Here is a 21981-nt window from a genome sequence, read left to right on the forward strand (position 1 = left end):
TGGCTCAGTCTCACACTCTAACTCAGATTTATGTAGAGGGCCAGAGATTCTCCAGCAATCTCTGGCCTGGGCGTCAGAAGACAGGTTAGCATCTTAGCTCTTTCCCTGATTGTAGACAGCCTGGGTTTAAATATCTTACTATATATGTAAAATTTCAGGATTGGACTAGATAGCCTCAGAGATCTCTTCACCTAAATCAGTAAGATGGGAGGGGGCAAAGGAAGGCAGAAAATGAGAGAAATGAGGGACATCAGGAATATTGGAGCAAAGGAGATCGAGCTGGTCAACTAGCCCAGATTAACAGAGAAAAAAGAAGAGACAAAGATAAGAGACATAGAGATGGGCAAAAAGAAGAGAGATGGAGAGACAAAGAGACAGAGAAAGGGAGAGAGATGAAAGACATTCAGAGAGAAATGGAGAGACATAAGAGAAACAAGAGAGAGAAAGGGGGAGCAAGAGAGATGGTGAGAGACAGAAAGGGAGAAAGACAACTAAGTGAGAAACAGAAAGAAGATAGGGGAGAGAGAGAGAGGACAGAGATGGTGAAACAAAAAGACAGAGGGAGGGAGAGAGGAGGAAAAGAAAAGAGGGAGAGGCAAGAGAGGGAGATGGAAAGAGATATTCAGAAATTAAGGCAGAGAAATGAAGACAATTAAAAGTGAGAAACAGAAAGTAGAGGAGACAGAAAAAGGGAAGGGACAGAGATGGCTAGAGACAAAGACAGAGAAAGAGGGGGGAGAGAGGAAGATGGAGAGACAAAGAGAGAGAAAGAAGAGAAAAAAGAGGGGAGACAGAGGAAAAGTGGGGGAGGAAGAAGAGAAAAGAGGTTCTCCCCCCAAAAAAGCAGGGGAGAATTAATCACGTGCCCTCCCACCATATTGCTCTCCAGCCAGGAAGGGGGAGGAGCGAGGTCTCGTGCCGCCACTCTTGCATAACCCAGATTCCCCGCCCCCTCCTCCCAATGAGAAGGAGGGGCGCTAAAGGAAGAGATGGGGGAGGGCGAAGAAAAGAGGAAAAATGGGGAGAGGAGAAAGAAGGGGAGAGGGAAGGCAGGAAGGAAAGCGGGGAGGTTGGGTAAAGGAGGGAAGAAGAGAGAGAAAAAAGAGGAGAGAGAAACGGGGGGAAAGGGAACGAGAGGGAAGCGGAAAGGGAATGGGCGGAAAGAGAAAGAGACTGGGAGGGAAAAAGGGAGAAAGAGGAAAAGGGTTGGGGGAGGGGTGGGTGGTTGCCTCCGGCTCCATTTCGAGGTTGGCGGGAAACCTAGAGGGTGGGGCGTCTGGGCCGGGGCAGTTGGACCCGGTCCTCCCCCCGCGTATTGTGGTAGCAAACGGCGAGTATGCGCATGCGCGTACTCGGCTGTGCTGGGGAGGCGCGCAGCTTCCCGGGACCCTCAATCTTTTTCAAGTTGGGGATGATACAGATGTTATGGCTCTAATTGTGAACTTTAGTTACTGCCCTATCCCCTGGCACCGTCTGGGATGCTCCCCTAAAGAGGAGGAGACGCCTTTCCTCTTCCAACAGCTGCTAGGGTAGTAGCAAGATCATGGAGTGGGGGGAAGCTCGATCAGCGTTTGCGGGCAAGAATGGGGGAGGGAGCGCGACCACCAGCTTCGCTCTTCTCCGGGCCCACCCCTCCTTTGGCCTCGCCCTTCTCTGGCCCTGCCCCCTCCCAGGTCTGGCTCCTCGCCGGCTCCGCCCCTGCGCCTTCTCGCGCACATGCGCCCTGGGGCTCACCGTATTTGTGGGAGGCCCGGGAACGGGAAGAATCCCGCGCTGCAGCTCGGCCTGCCCCCCCTCAGCCCGATGCCGGGGGTCCCACCGCGGTAAGAGGCTGGAGAAGTCTGGGCTGATCCACTTGGTCCCCCGCGCTGGGCCGAAAGAGAGCCCGAGGGCAGCCCCTTTCCTTCTGGACATCTCGTGTAACCCATTCCTACAAATGGGGAAACTGAGACCCAGACGGGAGGCGGGGGTGGTCTGTCGACGGGAACATCCAACGGATCCGGGCCCCTCATTTTGCAGATGAGAATACTGAGGCCCAGAGAGGGAGAAATGACTAGGGGCTGCTTTGTGTTAAATCGTTGAAGGAAGCAAGAGAAATTGTCAAAGTGGGAGGCCTGAACTTCCCTTTACCTGGAGGAGGGGGTTCGGAATAACTGATACTAAAAGTTCCTGTTTTAGGAATTTGAGTGGGTGGCAGAAAATACCTTAGTTCATGCACCCCAAAAGCTGCTTGGCGTAAACATTTCCCTGCTCAGACTTTTGAATTGGAAGCTGTTAATGTGTGTTTCCTACCTTCAAAATCCCCCACCTCCCCCACTTTTTTTTTTTTTTTTTTAATTTTGAAGCAAAAGGGTCGTTTTATTTCCAGGCTTACTAGAGCCAGGATTTTCTGCTGAGACAATGAACAGACTGCAATTGTGAAAGTCTTGGTGAGATCCCGGTTAACATGTGCCTTATTTTTATTTCCTGTTTACTAACGCTAATCCCAAATCGTAGAAGACTAAAATACTTCCTGGATTTTTATTGGGTGGTTTTTCAGTGTTGGCCCTCAGACTGTGGAAGTGTTTTAATCAGAAGCCGAGCTCACTTTTTTGTTTTAATGAAGACAAATCTACCCAGGTATCAAAAACTAGTTTGCTTTTCTAGACTTGGTTTTTGTATTGAGTGTCTCAGTATAAACACCACAGAACTGACTATCCAATTGAACCAACCTTTGCCCTTGGCTAGTATATTATTATTAAGCCAATGGCAAAAAGACTTTACAGCTTTCCTGTCACTTTTGTTGCAGGTTGCGTCCTCAGACCTTGAAGTAGTTCAACCTTACTTTCCACATTTCGTTTTCATCATGATGGATACTCAATATGTCCTCTGCAGATGGAAAAAACGTTTATGGCCAGCAAAGGTGACAAGCTGTTATTTTTAAAAAATAATTTGAAGAATTAAAGATGACTTTTTGGTGACACGTAATATCTCCATCAGCTATTAAAAGGGGTGCTTACAATTCAGTTTAGCAAAATGATTGAGCTGTATAGTTTGCCTCCTTGAAAATGGCATAAAGTTTTTATTGGTAAACTTGTCTCAAACAGCTTCAGGGCACTATTTTAAAATCTTGCATTTTGCATACATTTTTTAGGGAGCTGTGAAGGCTCAGTAAATTAGGATTATAATTCATGAGGAAATATCCTTAAACAATATTTCAGGAACAGGCAAAAAAATTTTTTTTCCTCTTCCTTGCTGTGTTTTTTATTTCATGTGACCATACTATAATCTGTTTTGGAGAACTATTTATCTTCTCAAAAACAAACTGATAACAGATGCCTTTTTTTTTTTTTTTAACTTAGGTTTTGCCCCAAACTGGACTCTCCAGAAGACAACATATTCAGAAAATGAGATCAGCGTTTTTAAATGTTGAAATACTGAGTCTAGATAAAAAGTTAAGTATTGGTTTTTTGTTCCTACAGGTGTGGCTTTTGTTAAAAACAAAACAAAACAAACAAAAAAAAAAAACAAAGAAACATAATGTCTTTTTTTTTTTTTTTTTTTTTTTTGCTAAGAATTACTAAGGAAAATAGGTATCTTTTATGTAGAAGGCCTTTTGTGGAATCTGATGGGTCAACACTGGAGAAATCAAATAAAAATTACCCATAGATAAAGCTTACCTAAAACAAATGATCTTGTCAGTTTTGAAAGAACTATGTTCATTTTCACAAATCTCTTTTGTCTAATCCTTTGAAAGGTTTGAATCGTACAAAATGAGAAACTGCAATTTAATATTAAGAAATGTTAGCTTATAGGCTAAATCATCTGCTATTTTTTAAATATCCATTAATGGGAAAATGTAATCATGATAGTTAACATTTATATAGTGCTTTAAAGTTTATAAAGTACTTTATATCTGTTCTTATTTAAGAAATAAAAAGTTCTGTATTGTATTGGAATACATTTTCTTTTTATGTTCAAACAAAGTTATAGGCTGATCTAATAAATCATAAGACTTGAAACAAAATTAAAACCTCATTTTGTCTACAACTTGAGAGCAGAGGAAAGCTGTGTTACTTCATCCTGGGGATAAACATCTTAGGAATAGCTTCTCAAACTATTTCTTATGTTTCAGGCTAAGCTGGGTTGCCTTTTCTGCTTTGTAAGCTCCCTAGCTTTGGAGCTGATATTTTCACCCGAGGAGAAAGAGCTAATTGAATACTCAGATTTCACACAACAGTTATTTCACAGAAGCATTCTGATACATTGTGTGTTGGGAAGAGTACTGGATTTGGAGTCAGCCTGGGTTCACATTCCACTACTATCTCTTGCTACCTGAGAGACTTTCGGATGATTGTTAACCTCACTGGGACTTTATATCCTCCTCTATCTGTAAATAAGCTGTCTGTGAGTGTCTGTGATCTTGCTGTGGCAAACTCGATGAACTTCAACCAATTTCCCATTTATAATTTTATTCTTCTGGAACACTTAATTGTTTCCTTACCTCTAACCAATTAATAATATTTATTGGGACATACCTGTATTTTAGTTTAAAAGGCAGGAGCACCAATCCTTGTAGCTCCTGCTGGGCTATAAACAGATGATTTCCTAGCATTCTTTTCAGAAACAATGATAATATCACAAGCCATTTCCATAAAGAAGTTTTAAATAAGATTTATCTTAGATAAACCAATTAGAATTTATTTGGCTCTGAAGTCAGGATAGTTTCTCCTTTGTTAAAAGGTAGACCAAGTGTAAAGGTCTTTTTAGCTCATTAACACCAGCTGCTGGCATTTAATTTAAAGGATATGTGTGTATGAATTTTGATTTAAGGAAGAACATATGTTTTCATTTTTTCTCATGTTCCTTTGCCGTTCTTCACTCCCAGTTATTTGAAAATGTTCTCATGGTGATAGTGGGTAACATAATGACTTCTTGTCTCCGCAGAATTAAAGTGAAGAAGACAGAAACCAAGATTCTAGAGAAATCTCAGATAGAAGAGATCGCTGCGGAATTTAGTAAGAGACTATATTGTTGAAAATGTCATTTTAATGAAATAGATTTCTGTTTGGAAGAATTGTAAAAATTTGGCATTTAAAACAAGTTAGTCACAGTCCTGAAGAGCTAGGGTCCTTGCTCCAGCCCTTCCTTCCCATGCTTTCTCTTGGAGCCCACCTTGGATTCTCCTCTAAGGAAGGAGATTGTTGGTATACCCAATGATCAACCTCTGGGGTCTCTGGGGTTGTGCACGGTTATCTCCTTTATATGTGCAAGGTCTTTCTCCTCTACTCTGACTACAGAAATCTAGGACAGCTGCTGTAGGCTGAATCTCTCCTGGTCACTGCTAGCTCTTCAGGCTGGAGAATCTACCATTGTTTTTTAAGTATTTTCAAAAAATTCTTAATGAAAGAAACTGCATTGTTAAGATAACATTCAAAATGAAAGCATTTAAGTGATAACAGTGTAGTTTCTGAATTTGTTAAGGAAAAAATTTCCTCATTTACAAAAAAAATCAATAATAGTGGAAGATTTCAATACTCCCACTGAACTGTAAATCAGACAAAAGAAAGAAATTAGACTACAGGCTTAGTTTAAAACTGGATTTTATAGACATAGAATAATGAGCTGGACATAAAAGGAAGGAAATACATGTTTTTCAGAATACCCATAGGACATTTGTAAAAATTGATCATGTGACTCCTGGTCACAAATCTTGTAGATTAATTTGGGCAAAAAAAAATTTCAGCTGTATTTTTGGGTCATAGTACAATAAAAAATGGGTCGAAATATGTGGCAGAGCAATATATGTTATAGACTTAGTATCCAATATTATTTAAACTGAGAATATAATATTAGGCACAGGGATAGTTCAGGAAAAAAAAGTATTTCCTTCCCCCACCCCCATGAGGATTTAACATTTGTGGGGTAGAAAGGTCATATACACTGCTTGAGAACATATACAGTAATAACATGCTTACACAAGATATAGTCTACTTTAAGCAAACTCAGGTATGAAATCAGAATTTGCACACAGACAAATAAGGGGTGATTATTCATTTTACAAAGAATGCTTTGCTGTGCTAGAATATTTAGTATTAAGCTTCTTTAAAAATGGAGTTCTCTGCTAAGATTCTGTTTAAACATTTTCTATGGCATAGATAAAATATACCTGTATATAATAGTTATGAGAATTATGTTTGTCATAGTCCCAGAGTTTTCATCTCTGAAGGACTGCAGTGCCTAGCATATTATTGATAACATATTTCTGGACAATTAAATATTAAAACAAGGGGAAAATGTTTTGATTGATGCTTGAATCATCTTGTTAGCATAAATAGCACAATGTCCTGTCTTAAAAAAAAAAAAAAAAAAAAACACAATCAGTGGCACCACTTCTAAGATAATTGTTCTGGTTTTTTTTTTTTTTTTTAATATCTTTAAAAATAGCCTTGGAAAGGATAACATATTACACATCCACAAAAATTTTTTTATCAGTTTGCACAAATATTTAGAATAAATTATCAGTATCCTTTTCTAGTCAGTGGGCATTAATTATTTGAACACATTTTGTGGTAATCAGTTGTAGTTTGAAGGAATTTATATTTTTATCTGAGAGAGGTTAGTAATTTGTTTATTTTCAAATAAGATTTGGGTATGTTGGCTCTTTAAATACTTGTGCTTTTATTTATTTTTTAAAATTACATTCAGCCAGTAGTTTAAATCACCAGTTTTCCTATGCTTGTAAACCATCACTATATGATAGGCATCATAAAAATGTTTATGTTTTCAGTAAAAATTACAGTGTCGATTATTTCACATATATTTTAGCTACCCAGGTTGAAATAAAAACTACACCTAAGGAAGAACTGATTTATAGACGATCGCTTAAATTCGGGCTGGATGTTTTGAGTCAGAAAGCAGATGCCATTGAAGCAAACTCTTTGAGCAAAAGTCTAACTACTCCCGTACTTCACAAACTGAAACAAACAAGACCTGCACATGCTGTCTCTGAATCTGACTCGTCACCTTTTGTCTGTGAAGAAGTGGTAGGAGGGTCTGGGCCCTTTAAGAAAGAAAATGTACTACAGAGGCTGTCCAGTTCCCCCATTGAAGAAAATAAATGCAAAAAGGGTTTAAAGAGGTCTGTTAGAATTTATGGTAACAAAACAGAGCCCTTGGCCTCTCCAGCTAGAAATATTTTTGGCACTCAAAAGCTGCAGCATCAGAAATCTGAAATTCCTAAGTCTCGGTCCAGAATTGGGAAAAACCAGAAACAAAAGAAAGCTGATTCATTACAAAACTTACAACTGAACCTTAAGAAGAAATTGGAAATAAAGGATAGTGGAAAGAAAAGCAGGAAAAGGCCAAGGATCTCAAACAGGTATTCATCACCTTTTAATGCTAGAGAAGAAGATGATACAAATACTGAACTTGGAGAACTCAGTCCAGTTTTGTCATCTAGTAATTGCATCCATTTGATGGCTTTGGAAGAAAAGGCAAGTAGCTCTAGCCGAAAAGCATTGGACTTTTCTACCAGCCATTTCTTTGTGGAATCAGAGTGTGAAAATGAACTTGGCAAAGTGCCTTCACTGAAGTACTGTAAAGTTTTAAATGGCATTAAACAGTCATCGGTTTCCGAATGCCATTGTTTGGAGCCAGAAGAGATAGGGCTGTGCACCAATGGATCTGACACTCCCCCGGGTGTCTCTAATTGCAGCTTGATTTGCCCAAACTATTTTGCACCTAAAACGAGAACTCTTAAGCTTCCAGATTTTGAGGACGATGAAGAAGGTAAAAGCTTATAACTGGGGAAGTTTGGCTTACTTATGATTTCAAATACTTCATAATTACTTTAGGGAGATCTGTAACCATGGGGCATGGTGGGTGAGTACCAGAAACTCCTAAATTCAATCCCCATTCTTATTTGCTAATGGCCATTCATTTTAGAAACTGGCAAAATTCATTTTGGCTGTTGAAAGTGGCCCAGTGTCTTTTATCAAACTAGTGGTTAAAATGGACTAGTAAGATTCTTAATTCTTTATTATGTTCTTAGTTCAGTGGGTTATGTTGCTTCTACTTTGTATTATAGTATTTCCCAACACACTTTTTTTGGGAGAGGAATATAAGGAAAAGTACACTGGTATGATTTAAAAGGGGAGAGAGGAAAGATATCAGTTTTATTAATTGTATGCTTTATAATTAGATGTTATAGTGAATAGTTATTATATTGCATTTAATCTTATTTGGAATTGCTCCTTTCCCTTGTCATTGGTAAATGTGACTTCTTTTTTTTTTTTCACATCAACTAAGCATAACAGGAACCTGAGGAGTGATTTACCCACTTCTTAAAAGGTGATTATTCTTGAATAGTAGATTCAAAAAGCTTGTTCAGGTATGGGTTGAATTCTATGATACTGTGACTGCTTGGTTTGTTAAGCATCCTGAACTTGAAGCTTCTGATGACATCTGACTATATAGTTAAGTATTTTAGGAGAGGAAAAAAAAAATCACATTTAATAGTTTTTATCTTTGTTGAACTATTTGTAAATAGACTAAAATGGACCTCATTTTTCTCATCTGCAAAATGAGGGGCTTTGACTAGGTGATTAGGAGACATGAATTCTGAATTTATAGCTTGACTCTTCCACTCGATCTGGATGACTTTGCCAAGTCCCCTTCTTTTTGTCCCTTTGGGCAAAAGCCCTCTGCGCTTCCGATTTCTCCTCTTTAAAAATAAGGGGGTAGGACTAAGGGATCAAGCTCTCTTTCAGCTCTAAATCCTATGATCAGGGAAGAGATGATCAGAGGAGTATAAGGAAGCCAGTAGGGTGGAGATTTTAAGAAGTAGAGCTTTTCCATAGTAACTTGTGGACTGAGTAACATTGGCCAGATACTGACATTTGGGAGATATTGGTCTACATCATTGTTGTGAAATTCATATAGAAATGGAAGCTGTGAACCTGTCCATCAGGATCCCTGCAAGCTGCATACTGACTTAAAATAATACTATCTATGTTTTATTTTATTTTTATTTTGCTAGCTATTTCCCAGTTATATTTTATTCTGGTTGGGGCAACACTCAGGGCTTTGTATTTGACACCTCTAATCCAGGTAATCCACTTCCAAATTGGAGGGATTCCTTCTCTTTTCATTCACTGCACCACTCTCTGAAAAACTGAGCCACGATATCATGGCTCTATAGTTGAATATTATTATATAGCTTTAGAGCTTGGTCTATCACATTTGGAGCCATGAGATCATAGATTTAGAGCTAGAAGGGACTTCAAAGGCCCTCTAGCCCATCTCTCATTTTATACAGGGGAAAATGAAGCCTAGGGTGATTGTGACTTGCCCAAGGTCACATGGGTCAAAAGTATTAGCAGAAATGAAATTTGAACTCAAGTCTTCTGACTCTGGAATCATGTCCTTTTCACTGTAGCAAAGAATGCCAGAGATAGTATATAAATAAAGTACATCTAAATCAAGGTTATTTTCTCACATATGTTATTTCAGGAATGACCTATCTAAAGGTCATGTATTGAATCCTGGAAAATAGGACTCTAAGTGAAACAAACTCAAAAGACAATTAGTTTTATAGCACAATGATATTTTCCTGGATGACCAAAATTCAGACTAGACACTTGAGATTAATTGGGCTGTGTGGGTTGGGCATACTTGGATACAATAAATAGACCTGAAAAGAAGAGACCTGATAGATGAAGTTATCAGAGGCACCTATGAGATTTATGGCTAGCAGCCAACAGAATTGGGGGGGGGGGGGGGGGAAGAACTGAATCAAGGATAAGAAACTGAGAAAAAGGAAATGGCTTTTCATCCCTGGGAATTCCCTCACCTCTTAAGATTAGCTATGATGAAAAAATGTCATATTGAGTTTGAACACTGTTTTGGGCAGTCTCCCTTCTCAGAAAATGTTTACCACCTCTGGGGAAGGTTTCTCAGTCTCCCAGAGGAAAGAACAATGGGAAAAGGGATGTAGCACAGTAGAGTGCAGAAAGCAGTGTCTGTAGCCAGAGGACTTGGGTACAAATATTGCCTCTGACATTCACCTATCACATCCTGAAGCCTCAGTTTCATCGGTAAAATGAGGTGTTAGGATTTGATGATCTGGTCCCTTCCATATTGATGTCTGTGGTCCTTTGAAAAGTATTGAACCCTCGGGTCTTGTGTTAAAGGGAGTAGATTATTGATTAGAGATAAAGCTTGAGGAGTTCAGAAGCCCAATTCCCCAATTTCCTACTTTGAGACTTGGAGTGGCCAGTGACTTTGAATTTGTGGGTGTGAGACTACTACAAAGTTTGTAAAAACCTCAAGACTTTTTTTCTATTTCACATAGGACTAGGTAAAGCGATTCATCTGATACTTTTTTTTTTGTTATGAGTAGGGCTGGTACTCGTGAAAACATGGCTAAATGGCTAAAATACTGAACATCTCTCCGTTTTAATGTTTTAGCAGTCCAAATGAAGAACAAAAGTTCAAATTGAGTCCTCACACTGAGCTAGGTTAATTGACAAAGGTATTTAGGAAAAATACTAGCACTGGATATATCTAGAAGTAGAAGTCATGTGCATAAAGTTAGAGTGCAAGATATGGATCAAATGTGTGAGTAGATTAGGTCTTGGTTAGAATATATACCTATGAAATAATACTGGCAAAGGTATTTTGTGTAAGAGATGTCTCTCTAGATTACCAATGACTATTGCTTTATATTTTTTGCTTTATAATGAATAGAACATGCTGGACTTAGGAAGTTGAAATTCCATCTCAGACACTAGCTTTGTGACCATGGTCAAATCACTTAAACATTCTGAGCTTCAATTTCTTCAGCTGCCTTTTAGACATTTTGAACTGGACCTCCCCCTCCCCCCCTCCAAATCCAGTCCACTCCAGAGCTTTTGTATTGCTGCTGAAAGCATCAGCATCTTTCCAATAATTTGGGTTCAAAACTCAGTGTCATTTTCAACTTCTTACTCTCACTCACCTCATATTACTGAATCTTGCAGTGCTGAATCTTGAAATTTCTTTCTTCACAGAATTTTATACATATGACCTTTTTTCCAGTCATGTGACCACAACCCTAAATATAGCCTTCTTCAGTTTTTTTAATTGTGTTTTTATTTTTATTTTTTAAATAAGTTTTTTTATTTTTAAAATATTTACAAAGATAGTTTTCAACATTTACCCTTGCAAAACCTTGTGTTCCAAATTTTTCTCCTTCCCTTTTCCCCACTCTTTCCCCTAGACAGCAAATAATCCAATATATATTGAACATGTGCAATTCTTCTATACATATATTCCACATTTATCTTCACTTCTCTCTTGAACTATTCCTGTAACCTCCTTTGGTTTACAAGTATAGAGAATCCCAAGGTAAGAAAACTCCCTCCATCAATGTCAGCATCTGCTACTTAATGTCTTAGAATGTTGCTTAAAACATTGAAAAGTTGTCTAGGTCGCAGCCAGGATATGTCGAAAGTGGAATTTGAACACAGGTTTTACTGCTTGTAGGATCAAATATACATTCTTTAGTATTTAAGTATTGGCCCATAATTGTCTTTTATAAATGCTTGTTGATTCACAACCTGGCCCTTTCTTGCCTTTCAAGGCTGCTTATTCCTTTGGCTTTCTTGTTCGTTATACAATGTGATGTTGCAACTTCTGTTCCTGTTCTGTGTATTAGCAGTTCCCTCAGCCTAGAATGTCATCCTTCCTCACTTTTATCTTCTGCCTTGGTTTCCTTCAGAACTTAGTTCAAAATGCTACCTTTGACATCTCTCCCGGCTCCCCTCCAAGGTTACCTGCTATCCAATAGATAATGTGTCTGGTGTTTAGATGTATATAGATAGACACACAAGTAATATCGATATGTGCACATGGTTTCTCCCCTATTAGAAAGTAAGCTCATTGAGAGTAGAAGCGGTTTCTCTTCTTCAATTCTTAGCATAGTTCCTGACACGTGGGATTTGCTTAATGAATGCTTATTTTAATGATTATTTCTAAATCAAGTATAAGATAACACTTGGAAGCACCAGGAAAGACCTGATATGGAAGGTGGACCTTAAATATTAAAATAAAATATGGGGTTTTGAGAAATAGATAGTTAGTTTTAGGCATGGAGATGGGTTTGGAGGTAATTAGCATTTATTAAGCATCTACTTTGTGCTAGGTACTGGCCTTTTACAAATATTATTTCATTGGATCCTCACTTCAATTCTGGGAAGTAAGTACTGTTATCATTCCCATTTTATAGAGAGGGAAACTGAGTCAGGCAAAGGTGAATTGACTTTTCTAGAGTCACACAGCTTCTGAGTGTTTAAGGCTGAATTTTAACTCAGGTCTTTGGGGGTCCAGGTCCAGTGCTCTATTTCACCACTGGGCTGCTTTTAGATGGGAGATGGACTGTCCTGTATATGAGGAATGGCAAGAGCAATTTGACTGTATAGTTATATATGAATATGAATATATGGAATGAGGAACATGTGATAAAGTATGTAATAAAGCCTTAAAGGCAGGATGGGGCCAGGTTAAGAGTAGCTTAAAATGTCTTGGAAGTTATAGAGAAGTGATCGAGTTTAAGTGTATGTGTATGGGGAGAAGAGGAAGTGTGACATGGTCAGATCTATGCATTAGAAAAATCACTTGGATAACTTTCTGTAGGATAGAGTGACTTGAGAATAAATTTTAGGCAGAGAGGCCTCCTGCAATAGAGAGGCAATGATGATCTAAATTGGAGTGGAGAGAAGGAAGCATGTGGAGATAGAAATAACAGCATTTGGCAACTGACTAAATATTCAGGGTTGAGCAGGAAGATTGAAGATAGCACCACTGTTGTGAACTTGGGCGACTGAAAAGAAGGTGGTGCTCTTGATAACAATAATTAAAGTTGGGAAGAGAAGGATGAATTTGGGAGAAAATAGGAGTTCTGCTTTGGATGTGTTGAGACATTCCCTTTTAGCTGTCCAGTAGGTGATTGATATAGGACTGGCTAGATCTAAAACAGGATGCATAGTTAGCTTTTATAGTGTGGATCCAGCAATATTAATAATACCTTGTCAACATAGCAACATATACCTCCCAGGGCTGTTGGGAAGCTCAACTTTCATGCCTAGAAAATGCTTTGCAATTTACAAACTTCATTTGTAGTTGTTAGGATTTTAATACCTAAAACAACCTTTTAAGAAGGATAGTATAAGCCATAAAATAATGACTTTTTTTTTAAACTATCGATCACCTGGTTTGAATCTGAGAGTAATAATTCATAATATATATAATAATTTAAGATTCAGAAAACACTTTTTCTTACAAAATGTATGAAATCAATAATGTAAGTATGATTTTCCTTTCTTAAAGATGAAGAAACTGAAATTCAGAGGAAATGATTTGCCAGTGGTCACTTGGCTAATAAAGTTTAAGTCTTCTGGCTCCCAATTCAGTGCATTCCCATGGTGTCATGCTGCTGATACTGTAGTGGAGAACCTTTCCTTTTTCATGGATCAGTAAATATTTTTTTAGGTGGTACAGTGGATAAATTGTCAGTCCTGGTATCAGACCTTTCTGAGTTCAAATCTGATCTCGGACATTTATTAGCTATGTCACTTTGAACAAGTCATTTCACTCTGTTTGCCTTTAGTTTCCTCATCTATAAAATGAGCTAGAGAAGAAAATGCCACACCACTCCAGTATCTATCGCAAGAAAACCTCAAATGGGGTCATGAAGAATTGATCACAACTGAAATGACTCAACAACTCATCTTTAAAATAAGCCTTTTAAGATAGCAAAAAAATCATAATCTAACTTTATTTATAGAACTTCAGTCTTCTGAACAGTCGTTGGAGTTTAGTATTGTTAATACCACTGTGGTAGACGAAGAGGAAGAAGATGAAGAACTTCCAAGTATACTTTCACGCCCTGGTAAGAAATAATTAGATCAGATGAAAATGAGAGCATGGGAAGTGGATTGGGTAATGGTATAAAACTATTTCTAACACCTTGACCTAAGGCAGGTACATATTACGTGTTAATTTGTTCTCCCTAGCAGCATCCTAGAATTCTAAAAGATCTTAAAAGGTTATTTAGCTGGTCACTGAATGTCATATAGATATGCTCTTAGGTTTTCTTTTCCTGATAACTGCTTATTGTCTTTTAAGAATCTCTAGGGAAAAATTTTATAGTCACCCTGTGGTTCATTCAACTTTTGCTCTTAGGATTTGTTCTTTATATGTAACTTAAATCTGTTATGCTTCAGCTTATAACCAGAAGAAATCTATTCTTAGTGGCAGAGAAAAATGCTAAAAGAAGCCAGACACCTAGAGAAATGAGCCTATCAATCCAAGAGGGAGTTAACTAGTTGAGAATATAATCCAGGTCACTAAGCACAAGAAAAAACAGAACCACGTTCTCTGAACCATTTGTTGGTAGTTGCTTGGCTTCATTTACTGACAATGGTTTAATAATTAATTTTATGCCTTTTTTTTTTAATTTAAAAATTTTATTGGTGTCACTTGTTTTTTATAGTACTTTATTTTCTGAATATATTCCTCTTCTTTTCCTTTCAGTGAACCATCTTTTCTAACAAAGAATTTTAAAAGGGAGCAAAAAGCAGTTCAACAAAGCTAGCCAGCCCATCACCTGAGCTGAGCAGTATATGTAGTACTCCTCTATAAGGTCCCTCCCATCTCTGAAAAAGGAGGGAGGTGTTTTTCTTTATCTTTTCCCTGGGTTGGGGCTTAATCATGTTCATTACACAATGTTCAATTTAATTTTTTTGCCTCTTCTGTTTACATTGTAGTTTTACCTACTTTAAAATGACCTTTCGCTTTCAGTTAAAAAAAATTTTTTTATCATACTCTTGTCTAATACCTTTAGACAAATATCTGATAATTTTTCTTGTATTTCTTTATGCTTCAGAGCCATGTTCCATAGAAGCTGGAATGTTAGTCTGGTGTAAATATCAAAAATATCCCTATTGGCCAGCAGTGGTAAGAATAACCATATCTGTCTTTTGGATATATGATATAATAAAATTTCATTAATTTGAACTCCATTCTTATGAAAATTATGCTAACCTGACCTGGCTTTTACAAAAGTTTACTTTTGTAGTATCTCTATTGATGATTTTATAAGCAAATTGTAAATAGGATTACAGGGAGTCATTTAACTGGCTGAATCTAATCCTAGATTCTTTCTATCGATTAAAGGGAGCCTAGTAGAATTTTGCTTGCCTTGGAAAAACTTTAACAAAACTGAACCTTATTTAATAGTGCATAATTTCAACTGAATTTTCTCCCTATTGGTCCCAGTTAATTTTTATATGACATGAGTTGAATTAATGTGCTTGTCAGTTAATCATCATTGATCCTAGATGAATTAAGCATAGAATTAATATCTTTTACTGTATGTTTGAACTTCTGCCATTTATCCCCTTTTTTCCTCCCACTCTCAGTTGTTTTGGGGCTCATAGTAATTTTTGCTGTGTCTTCAAATGTTTTTAAAATTTTGAAGAGTTGGTTTCAAAATTTTCTTTTTCTTCTGCTCTTTAATCATTCTTTGGAGTAATTAAAGGAACTCTATAGTAAAAATTATTGTGGAACCAGGATTGTAGAACTGCTACTTTGTTGTGCTCCTAGATTTTGATATTACTGCAAAGGGCTATGAGTAGGTGAAATAATCGACTCTGAAGAGCTAAGCTTCTTGCCCTTCTAGGCAGAGCAATGTAAAGCACTGGCTATGATGAATTTTCCTGTTAAAATGTTACTCTTTACCTAGAGTGTGTCAGACCACATAGTCTGGTGAACCCTACATTGGTCTGTGAACCTGACTCACTTAGCTTTGCAGAACTTTTCATGCATTTCCCCTCCTCCCCCTTTATGTATCTTCTCTTTTTGTTTCACCCTCAGGTTTTTTTTTTTTTTTTTTTTTTTTGCCTTACCAAAGAGCTTTAGTTTTTAGCCTAGCTCAGTTCAAGGAGAAGCTTTTTCATAGTACAAGAAAGACACTATCTTTGTTGGCGGCTGCTTTACCTTGTTGCTTTCAAAATACATCAGTGCCTTGATTAAGCGAGAACTCATGGAGTACTGGGTTAATTCTTCAAAATAATAAAAATTTATTCCCTAGAAAATTTAGCTCTGTTAAGAGCCGAGAAAAAATGCTTCCCTTGAAAGTTTTGTTCTCTGTGGCCAAAAGGACTATAGGAAAATAGAGAAGAGAAAAAGCTAATGTAGCTAGTAAGATAGATTATTAAGATTATATCTGATTAATATGGCATGAAATCAGGAAGATGTCAGGGTATCAAGGCAATTGTGAAGTAAGTGAAATTTGTTTTTGACATTCAGACTTCTTTCAGCACCCTCCCTTCACCAGGCATCTCACTTTGATGCTTTTTCCAATTTATCTTATTTCTCTCACATATATCTTATTTATATTTAATTGTTTTAATGTTGTCTACCCTCATTAAACTGTGAGCCTTATAAGAATAGAGATAACCTTTTGCTTTTCTTTATTATCACCAGTGCTTTGCATGGCTTATAGTGGCTACTTACTGTTTATTGATTATTGACTTTGATAGATTGTGACCTTGCTTCATGTGAACCATTTCTCCACTGATTTGAATTCATTCAAATCTCATCCTATGTGATTTTTGTCTAAGAATCCTTCATGCTGAAGATTGAGGAGGCTTTCCTCTAGTTCTTTTATTATGTGCGAAACACTGATGCAAAACACAGATGTCCATCTGTGATCCCTTGCTCTTGTACAAACCAGATCTTTCCTTGGTCTTAGAAGTTGCTAAGAATACCAGGCATGTAGTCCTGACTTACCATGTCCAAGATGCCCTATTGTGAATGACTGAAAAGTCTATGTTCCTAGGCAAGTTTCAAGCCTTTTAAGTCTCCTCTTCTTATTAGAATTTATCTATATTTCAACCTGTTTCCACAAAGGCTTGCTTAAAGACTGGCCATCTAATCAAACTGGAATGCTTTGTTAATGGCTAATGTGTTACTCTTGACATTTACATTTATCAGCCTTCAGTACTTTAGCATGAGGGAATGAGTAGTAGAGGAATTTCAGATAACATGAGGCAGAACTAGTTGAAGATATTTTAGGGAGATAGGGAATTGTATTTATTAATACATGAAGCTAGGCTTAGGAGTCGTACTAGGCATTTACCTCTTTAATTAGAGGGAAAATGTATTAAATACCCTTCTATTTCAAATGTACTTTAACCAACTATGTGGATGAGATTATTATTACTGTAGATAATAGATCTGGTCATATTTTGTTTTATATCTACAATTGTTTTCCATAAAATTCAGTGGCATAGTATAGAGAAGGCTTATATAATTTTCTAAAAATAAAAGCATCTTTTTTTCTTGAATTTTTCTACAGGTAAAAAGTATAAAGCGGAAGGATAAGAAAGCAAGTATATTATATATTGAAGAAAATATGAATCCAGAAAAGAGAGGGTAAAAATAATAATGGCTTTTGGAAGCTGTCACCTGAAGGGACATCTTTTGAAAAATCATGGAGATCTTAAATGCTTTCTGTGTGCATGTTGCTACAGGGATTATACTACTGACTAATAAGAATGAGTTTTGGCCTATGTGTAAAAATATGGTCATTTGAAGATAAGACTGCAAATGGCCCAATTTTTCTAATTTTACAATGGCCAAACCCTCCCTACCTGGGTGTGAAAAACCATTTTGAGATACTCAAAACCAACCAAATTGGCAACACAATTTGAAAGATTATTTGTGATGCAGTTGGGCTCAGCATTAAGTTTGGAGGCAAAAGCTCTAGGTTCTGCTCAGGCACTCTCCGACCTCTGGGAGCCCCTGTTCTCATTTGCATAATGGGACACTGATCCTTGTGAATCATGATTCACATGTAAGGTTGGTGAAACCCATTTCTCACATAAGCCAAAGATTACCCATTTGGTATCTATCCAAGCTGCTAGGTCTTATACTCTTTCCATTATATTAGTTTGCTTCTTTTGTAATGTGGCTAGAGTAAAATCTTTTGACATCTGTATAAATGTGAGTCCTTGTTGAAAACGAGATATTAGGTATAAAGTGGTCTCTATCAATGTCACTTTTGATTATTACTATTTTTAATAATGTAGTTATTTTAATTAGCCAACTAAGAAAATAAAGACAACAGTGAAACTGTTAATAATTAATTTGTGGGCTATCAGGGCTTTAAAAAGCTTTGCTTTATTGACTCTTTAAAGATAGAAAACTCAGATTTATTTTACTGAACCCCTCAGCCATCCCACAGTGTTGTAGCTCACTTACTCTAAAAGGAATGTTTTTGTTCTAACTTCAGTAGTACCAGTTCAGTAAATGTTAAAACCAAAAGTGTTTTTACTGTATGAGATATAGCAAGAAGATAAATTTTTTTTAAAGCCACAATGTAAATTATGTGGTTGGCTAGGTAATTTTGTTAGCTTTGAATGAATTTGGTATTGGGAGCCTGGATCTGGTTTCGGCTGCCATTAAAGGCTCCTGCCTCTTAATAATGACTTGAGCTGGTACTTTGTAAACAGGGTTCTTATTCCAAAGGCAGTCTCAATTAAGAATACAAGGTTGGTAGGAGGGGCAGGGAGAGAAGGGGATTTGAGAATGGAGAAAGAAAGAAAATAACTTGTGAAATAAACTGAATGTTATTTAAAAAAAAAAAAAAAAAAAAACACCTCAAACTATCTAATATTAGTAGAAAGAGAAAAATACCATCCTACTTATTTAGTTTGCCTGACAATTCATTCCTGTAACTCTGTTGTGCCTTTGTTTCCTCAAGGTTTACAGTGTCTCTTAGACGATTAAAGCACTTTGATTGTGAAGAAAAGCAGGAGCTTATGGTAGGTGGGATAAAGATTTTACTGCTGATTCCTTAAAACCTTATACCTTATTAAAAAACATATTGTCTAAAAGAGGCAACTCTAGAAATTAGTCTTTCTGTAGATGAGTTATAACAATTTCTAATGTAGATGTGAGACCCCAAGGTCTCATCTTCAATAAATTGGGAAGGTTGACAAGATCCTTTTTCTGGGGTAGTATTGAGGTAGGTTTTGGTTTGTTTTTTTGTTTTGTCTTGTTTTTGGATCAAGTCAAAATGAATCTGGCTTTCTCATTTTATAGATGAGGAAACATGCTCAGAGAGACTAGATAAGCCCAAATTCATACCAGAGCAAGATCTAGAAGCCATGTGTCTGGGCTCTAATGATTTTCCCACTGTATCATTCAGTCTTTCCTTAGTTAAGCTAAAGATATTAATTTCCCCTATGAATAGCATACAGTCCATTGTGGTCCACAATCTGTTAATTGATGTCATTTTTGTCATTTTCAACCTTGACCCCTTTCAAATTTGGTAACCTCAGTCAGAATTTCCTTTTCTAATCAGTCTTAACTTCTAAATCTTTTATAAAGGAACCTGTACTGTGTACACACTGGTGATAGAATTTCATGTGCCAAGTACAAATTCGTTTAATAACCAAATACTTGCAAATCTTGATTTAAGAATTTATTAGTCTTTTGGTTTGAGCTCTATTCATGATTGACTTTTCCTCTCCACCTTATTTCTCAACAAATATACTTAAAAATAGACAGTTGTGTAGAATGGTCTTCAGTGACTCTCTAGTTGTGGAAGTAGGGAGGAAATTAATCTCTTTTCAGAACTTTTAATAGGTATATAGAAAAGACTATTTTCATAACATAAAAGTAACTTCTAAGGTAATGGAACAATTCTTTGTACTTTAGTGTTTTATTGTGGCACTGAGGTCTCTGGGTTATGGTATCTCCTACCAATTATAAAGCCTTTTTTGACTTTGTATCTTTTATAGGACTACCCAGTAAAGTACAGGAAATTTGGGATTAGAAGGTTGGCTACCAGATTAGCTAAACCTATTTGGCCAGAACAACTTGAGAAACCATGTACTAAAGTAGGGAGAGGTGTTTGGTATGTGTTTATAAAGAGAGTGTCCGCATCAGTAAAAATTTCAGCTCTTGAATATATGTTTTGACCTTATTACTTAAAAATACATCCATACACCCAGTGTATACATTTTTCTTTGTTTTTCCTCCTGTTCTTTTATTTTCTTCCTGGTCACCGTTTAAGGAGCCATAGATCTAATTGTGGAATAAAGATTCTATGCCTTTCTTACTTTGTTGTAGTTCTAGAGAACTTGACCTTACTGTAAACAGCTATGGGTAGATTAGAAACTACTATGGGAAAATGTCTTCTCATGGGGAGCTTTTGCCATATCTAAACAGAATGGTGGAAAGCCCCTGCTTAATTTGCTATAATCAATTATTTATTAACATATAACCTCTTTCTCAAAATATTCTATTCTACCCCCACTTGGCTACTGAGCCTCACTAGCTCTGCTTTGTATGTTTTCATTAATCTAACTTTTTACCACTCTGGTTTGATTTTTTTTTTTTTTTGTCTTGTCAATATCATGCTTGTTCCGACTCATGAGGTTTTGAACAGCACTACATGCTGACATTCTACATCTGTATTTGAATGCTTCTCCCCTTAAAAACTCTTAAGAACAAAGCAGTGACTTGACCCAGCAAGAAAATGTGAAGTTCACACTGAACTACTTCACTGTAATCAACTATAATATTAAATGGGGCAAATATTTGGTTATCTGGGAATGTTAAATACAATATTAAACATGGTTTGAAAGTGGTAGTGTATATGATACAGCTTTTTCACACAATCATTAATGTTGAAATATTTCTTTGTTTACCATATTGCTGTTAATTCCCACTGTTTTATTCTGAGTGTTTAAGATATGTAATGTGGAAACCGATTCTTCAAGATTCCGTCTATTTATTTTTCTAGGTCTTTGTATCTCTGCAATGTACAGTACAATATTTCTCCTCCATACTAAATTCAGTAGGCATTGAGCTTCAGTAGAAATAGACTGTGGCAAATGCTTCTAGAAATCCATACCGTAACGGGGCCCTTTTCTTCAGCCCTTGTGAATTGTCTGCAGCCCAGCTCTACTCTGTACAGCTCTGGTGTCTGCTACTTAACGTGCCAAAGCTTAAATGATTAACCCCTTTTTCTTGAGGCTGCAAGCTCTGCTTTTATCTACCAACAGCTGCTCAGAAAGATGAGCTTTAATTGCATATAACCTTAAAAGAAAGCTGTCTGAAGTTAGGTGAATTGTGAAAGGAAGGTTGTTGATGGAAGCGGAAGCTTGCAGAGCAGCTTGGTCAGGCTGGTAATTGATCTCAGATCACTGAGGTCCTTTCCAAGTTGGGACAAGCAAGGCTGCCAGAGGAGTATGGGAGGGGGTTAATGTGCCTTTGCAGAGGACTTCTTTCCTTAAAGACTTGCAAAAGCTATCGTTTACTGAAGCGGCCTTTACGAAGCATAAAGCTGTGTTTCTCTGTTGGAAGATGAAATTGGAAAGGAATTCCCCACTTGCTGAATAAGCTTTTCCAGCTTTTCTTCTACTTTTCACTTCATACATACCAAATGTTTATTGTGTTTTATTCAGATACCCAGCCACTTGTGGACTTTATTAATGCTAAACTGATGGATTTTGATTACAGGATAAAGCCAAGGAGGATTACAGTCTGGCTGTTGACTGGTGTATCACGCTGATTTCTGACTACAGAATTCGAATTGGTAAGCAAGGGAACTCAGTGTTATTAGTAAAATTAAAGTATCAAAGCCTTTAAAATTTGTTAATATTAATCCACAGAGACTAGGACAGAAGGAAATGAGCTCTGAGGTATATTTAAATTCATTTATCTTAGAGACAAGAAGAGATATATCTTTAGAATTGAGGGTTATTTAGGGAGGGGGAGATTGTAGAGTTCCTTTTCTTAAAAATGATTAAGAATAAAATAGGTCTTCATCTCTCTTGGCTGAAGCTGCCTAAATCCAGGGAATTAAACTTATGATTCCCTACAGATTCTATTTTTCTTATCTGAGTAGTTCTTCATTTTCCAAAGCATTTGAAGAGGTATGGGGCC

General features: G+C 37.0%; 1 protein-coding gene across 2 annotated transcripts in view; it reads left to right on the forward strand.

The window, feature by feature from the left end:
- Positions 1-784: 784 nt before the first annotated feature.
- PWWP3A (PWWP domain containing 3A, DNA repair factor) overlaps positions 785-21981 on the forward strand; it is a 31026-nt gene continuing 9829 nt past the window's right edge. The window contains exons 1-10 of one of the 2 annotated variants that reach the window (XM_051972184.1): positions 785-1823; positions 2789-2902; positions 3342-3433; positions 4927-4997; positions 6808-7770; positions 13805-13909; positions 14906-14976; positions 17381-17457; positions 18788-18848; positions 21556-21631. In XM_051972184.1, coding sequence (XP_051828144.1) covers positions 1584-1823; positions 2789-2902; positions 3342-3433; positions 4927-4997; positions 6808-7770; positions 13805-13909; positions 14906-14976; positions 17381-17457; positions 18788-18848; positions 21556-21631 — 1870 coding nt within the window. In that variant the 5' untranslated portion in view covers positions 785-1583. The remainder of the gene's footprint in view (positions 1824-2788; positions 2903-3341; positions 3434-4926; positions 4998-6807; positions 7771-13804; positions 13910-14905; positions 14977-17380; positions 17458-18787; positions 18849-21555; positions 21632-21981) is intronic. The other variant, XM_051972183.1, reaches the window with a different exon arrangement.

Source organism: Antechinus flavipes, chromosome 1 (genome assembly GCF_016432865.1).
Source record: "Antechinus flavipes isolate AdamAnt ecotype Samford, QLD, Australia chromosome 1, AdamAnt_v2, whole genome shotgun sequence".
NCBI classification, from domain to species: Eukaryota; Metazoa; Chordata; class Mammalia; order Dasyuromorphia; family Dasyuridae; genus Antechinus; species Antechinus flavipes.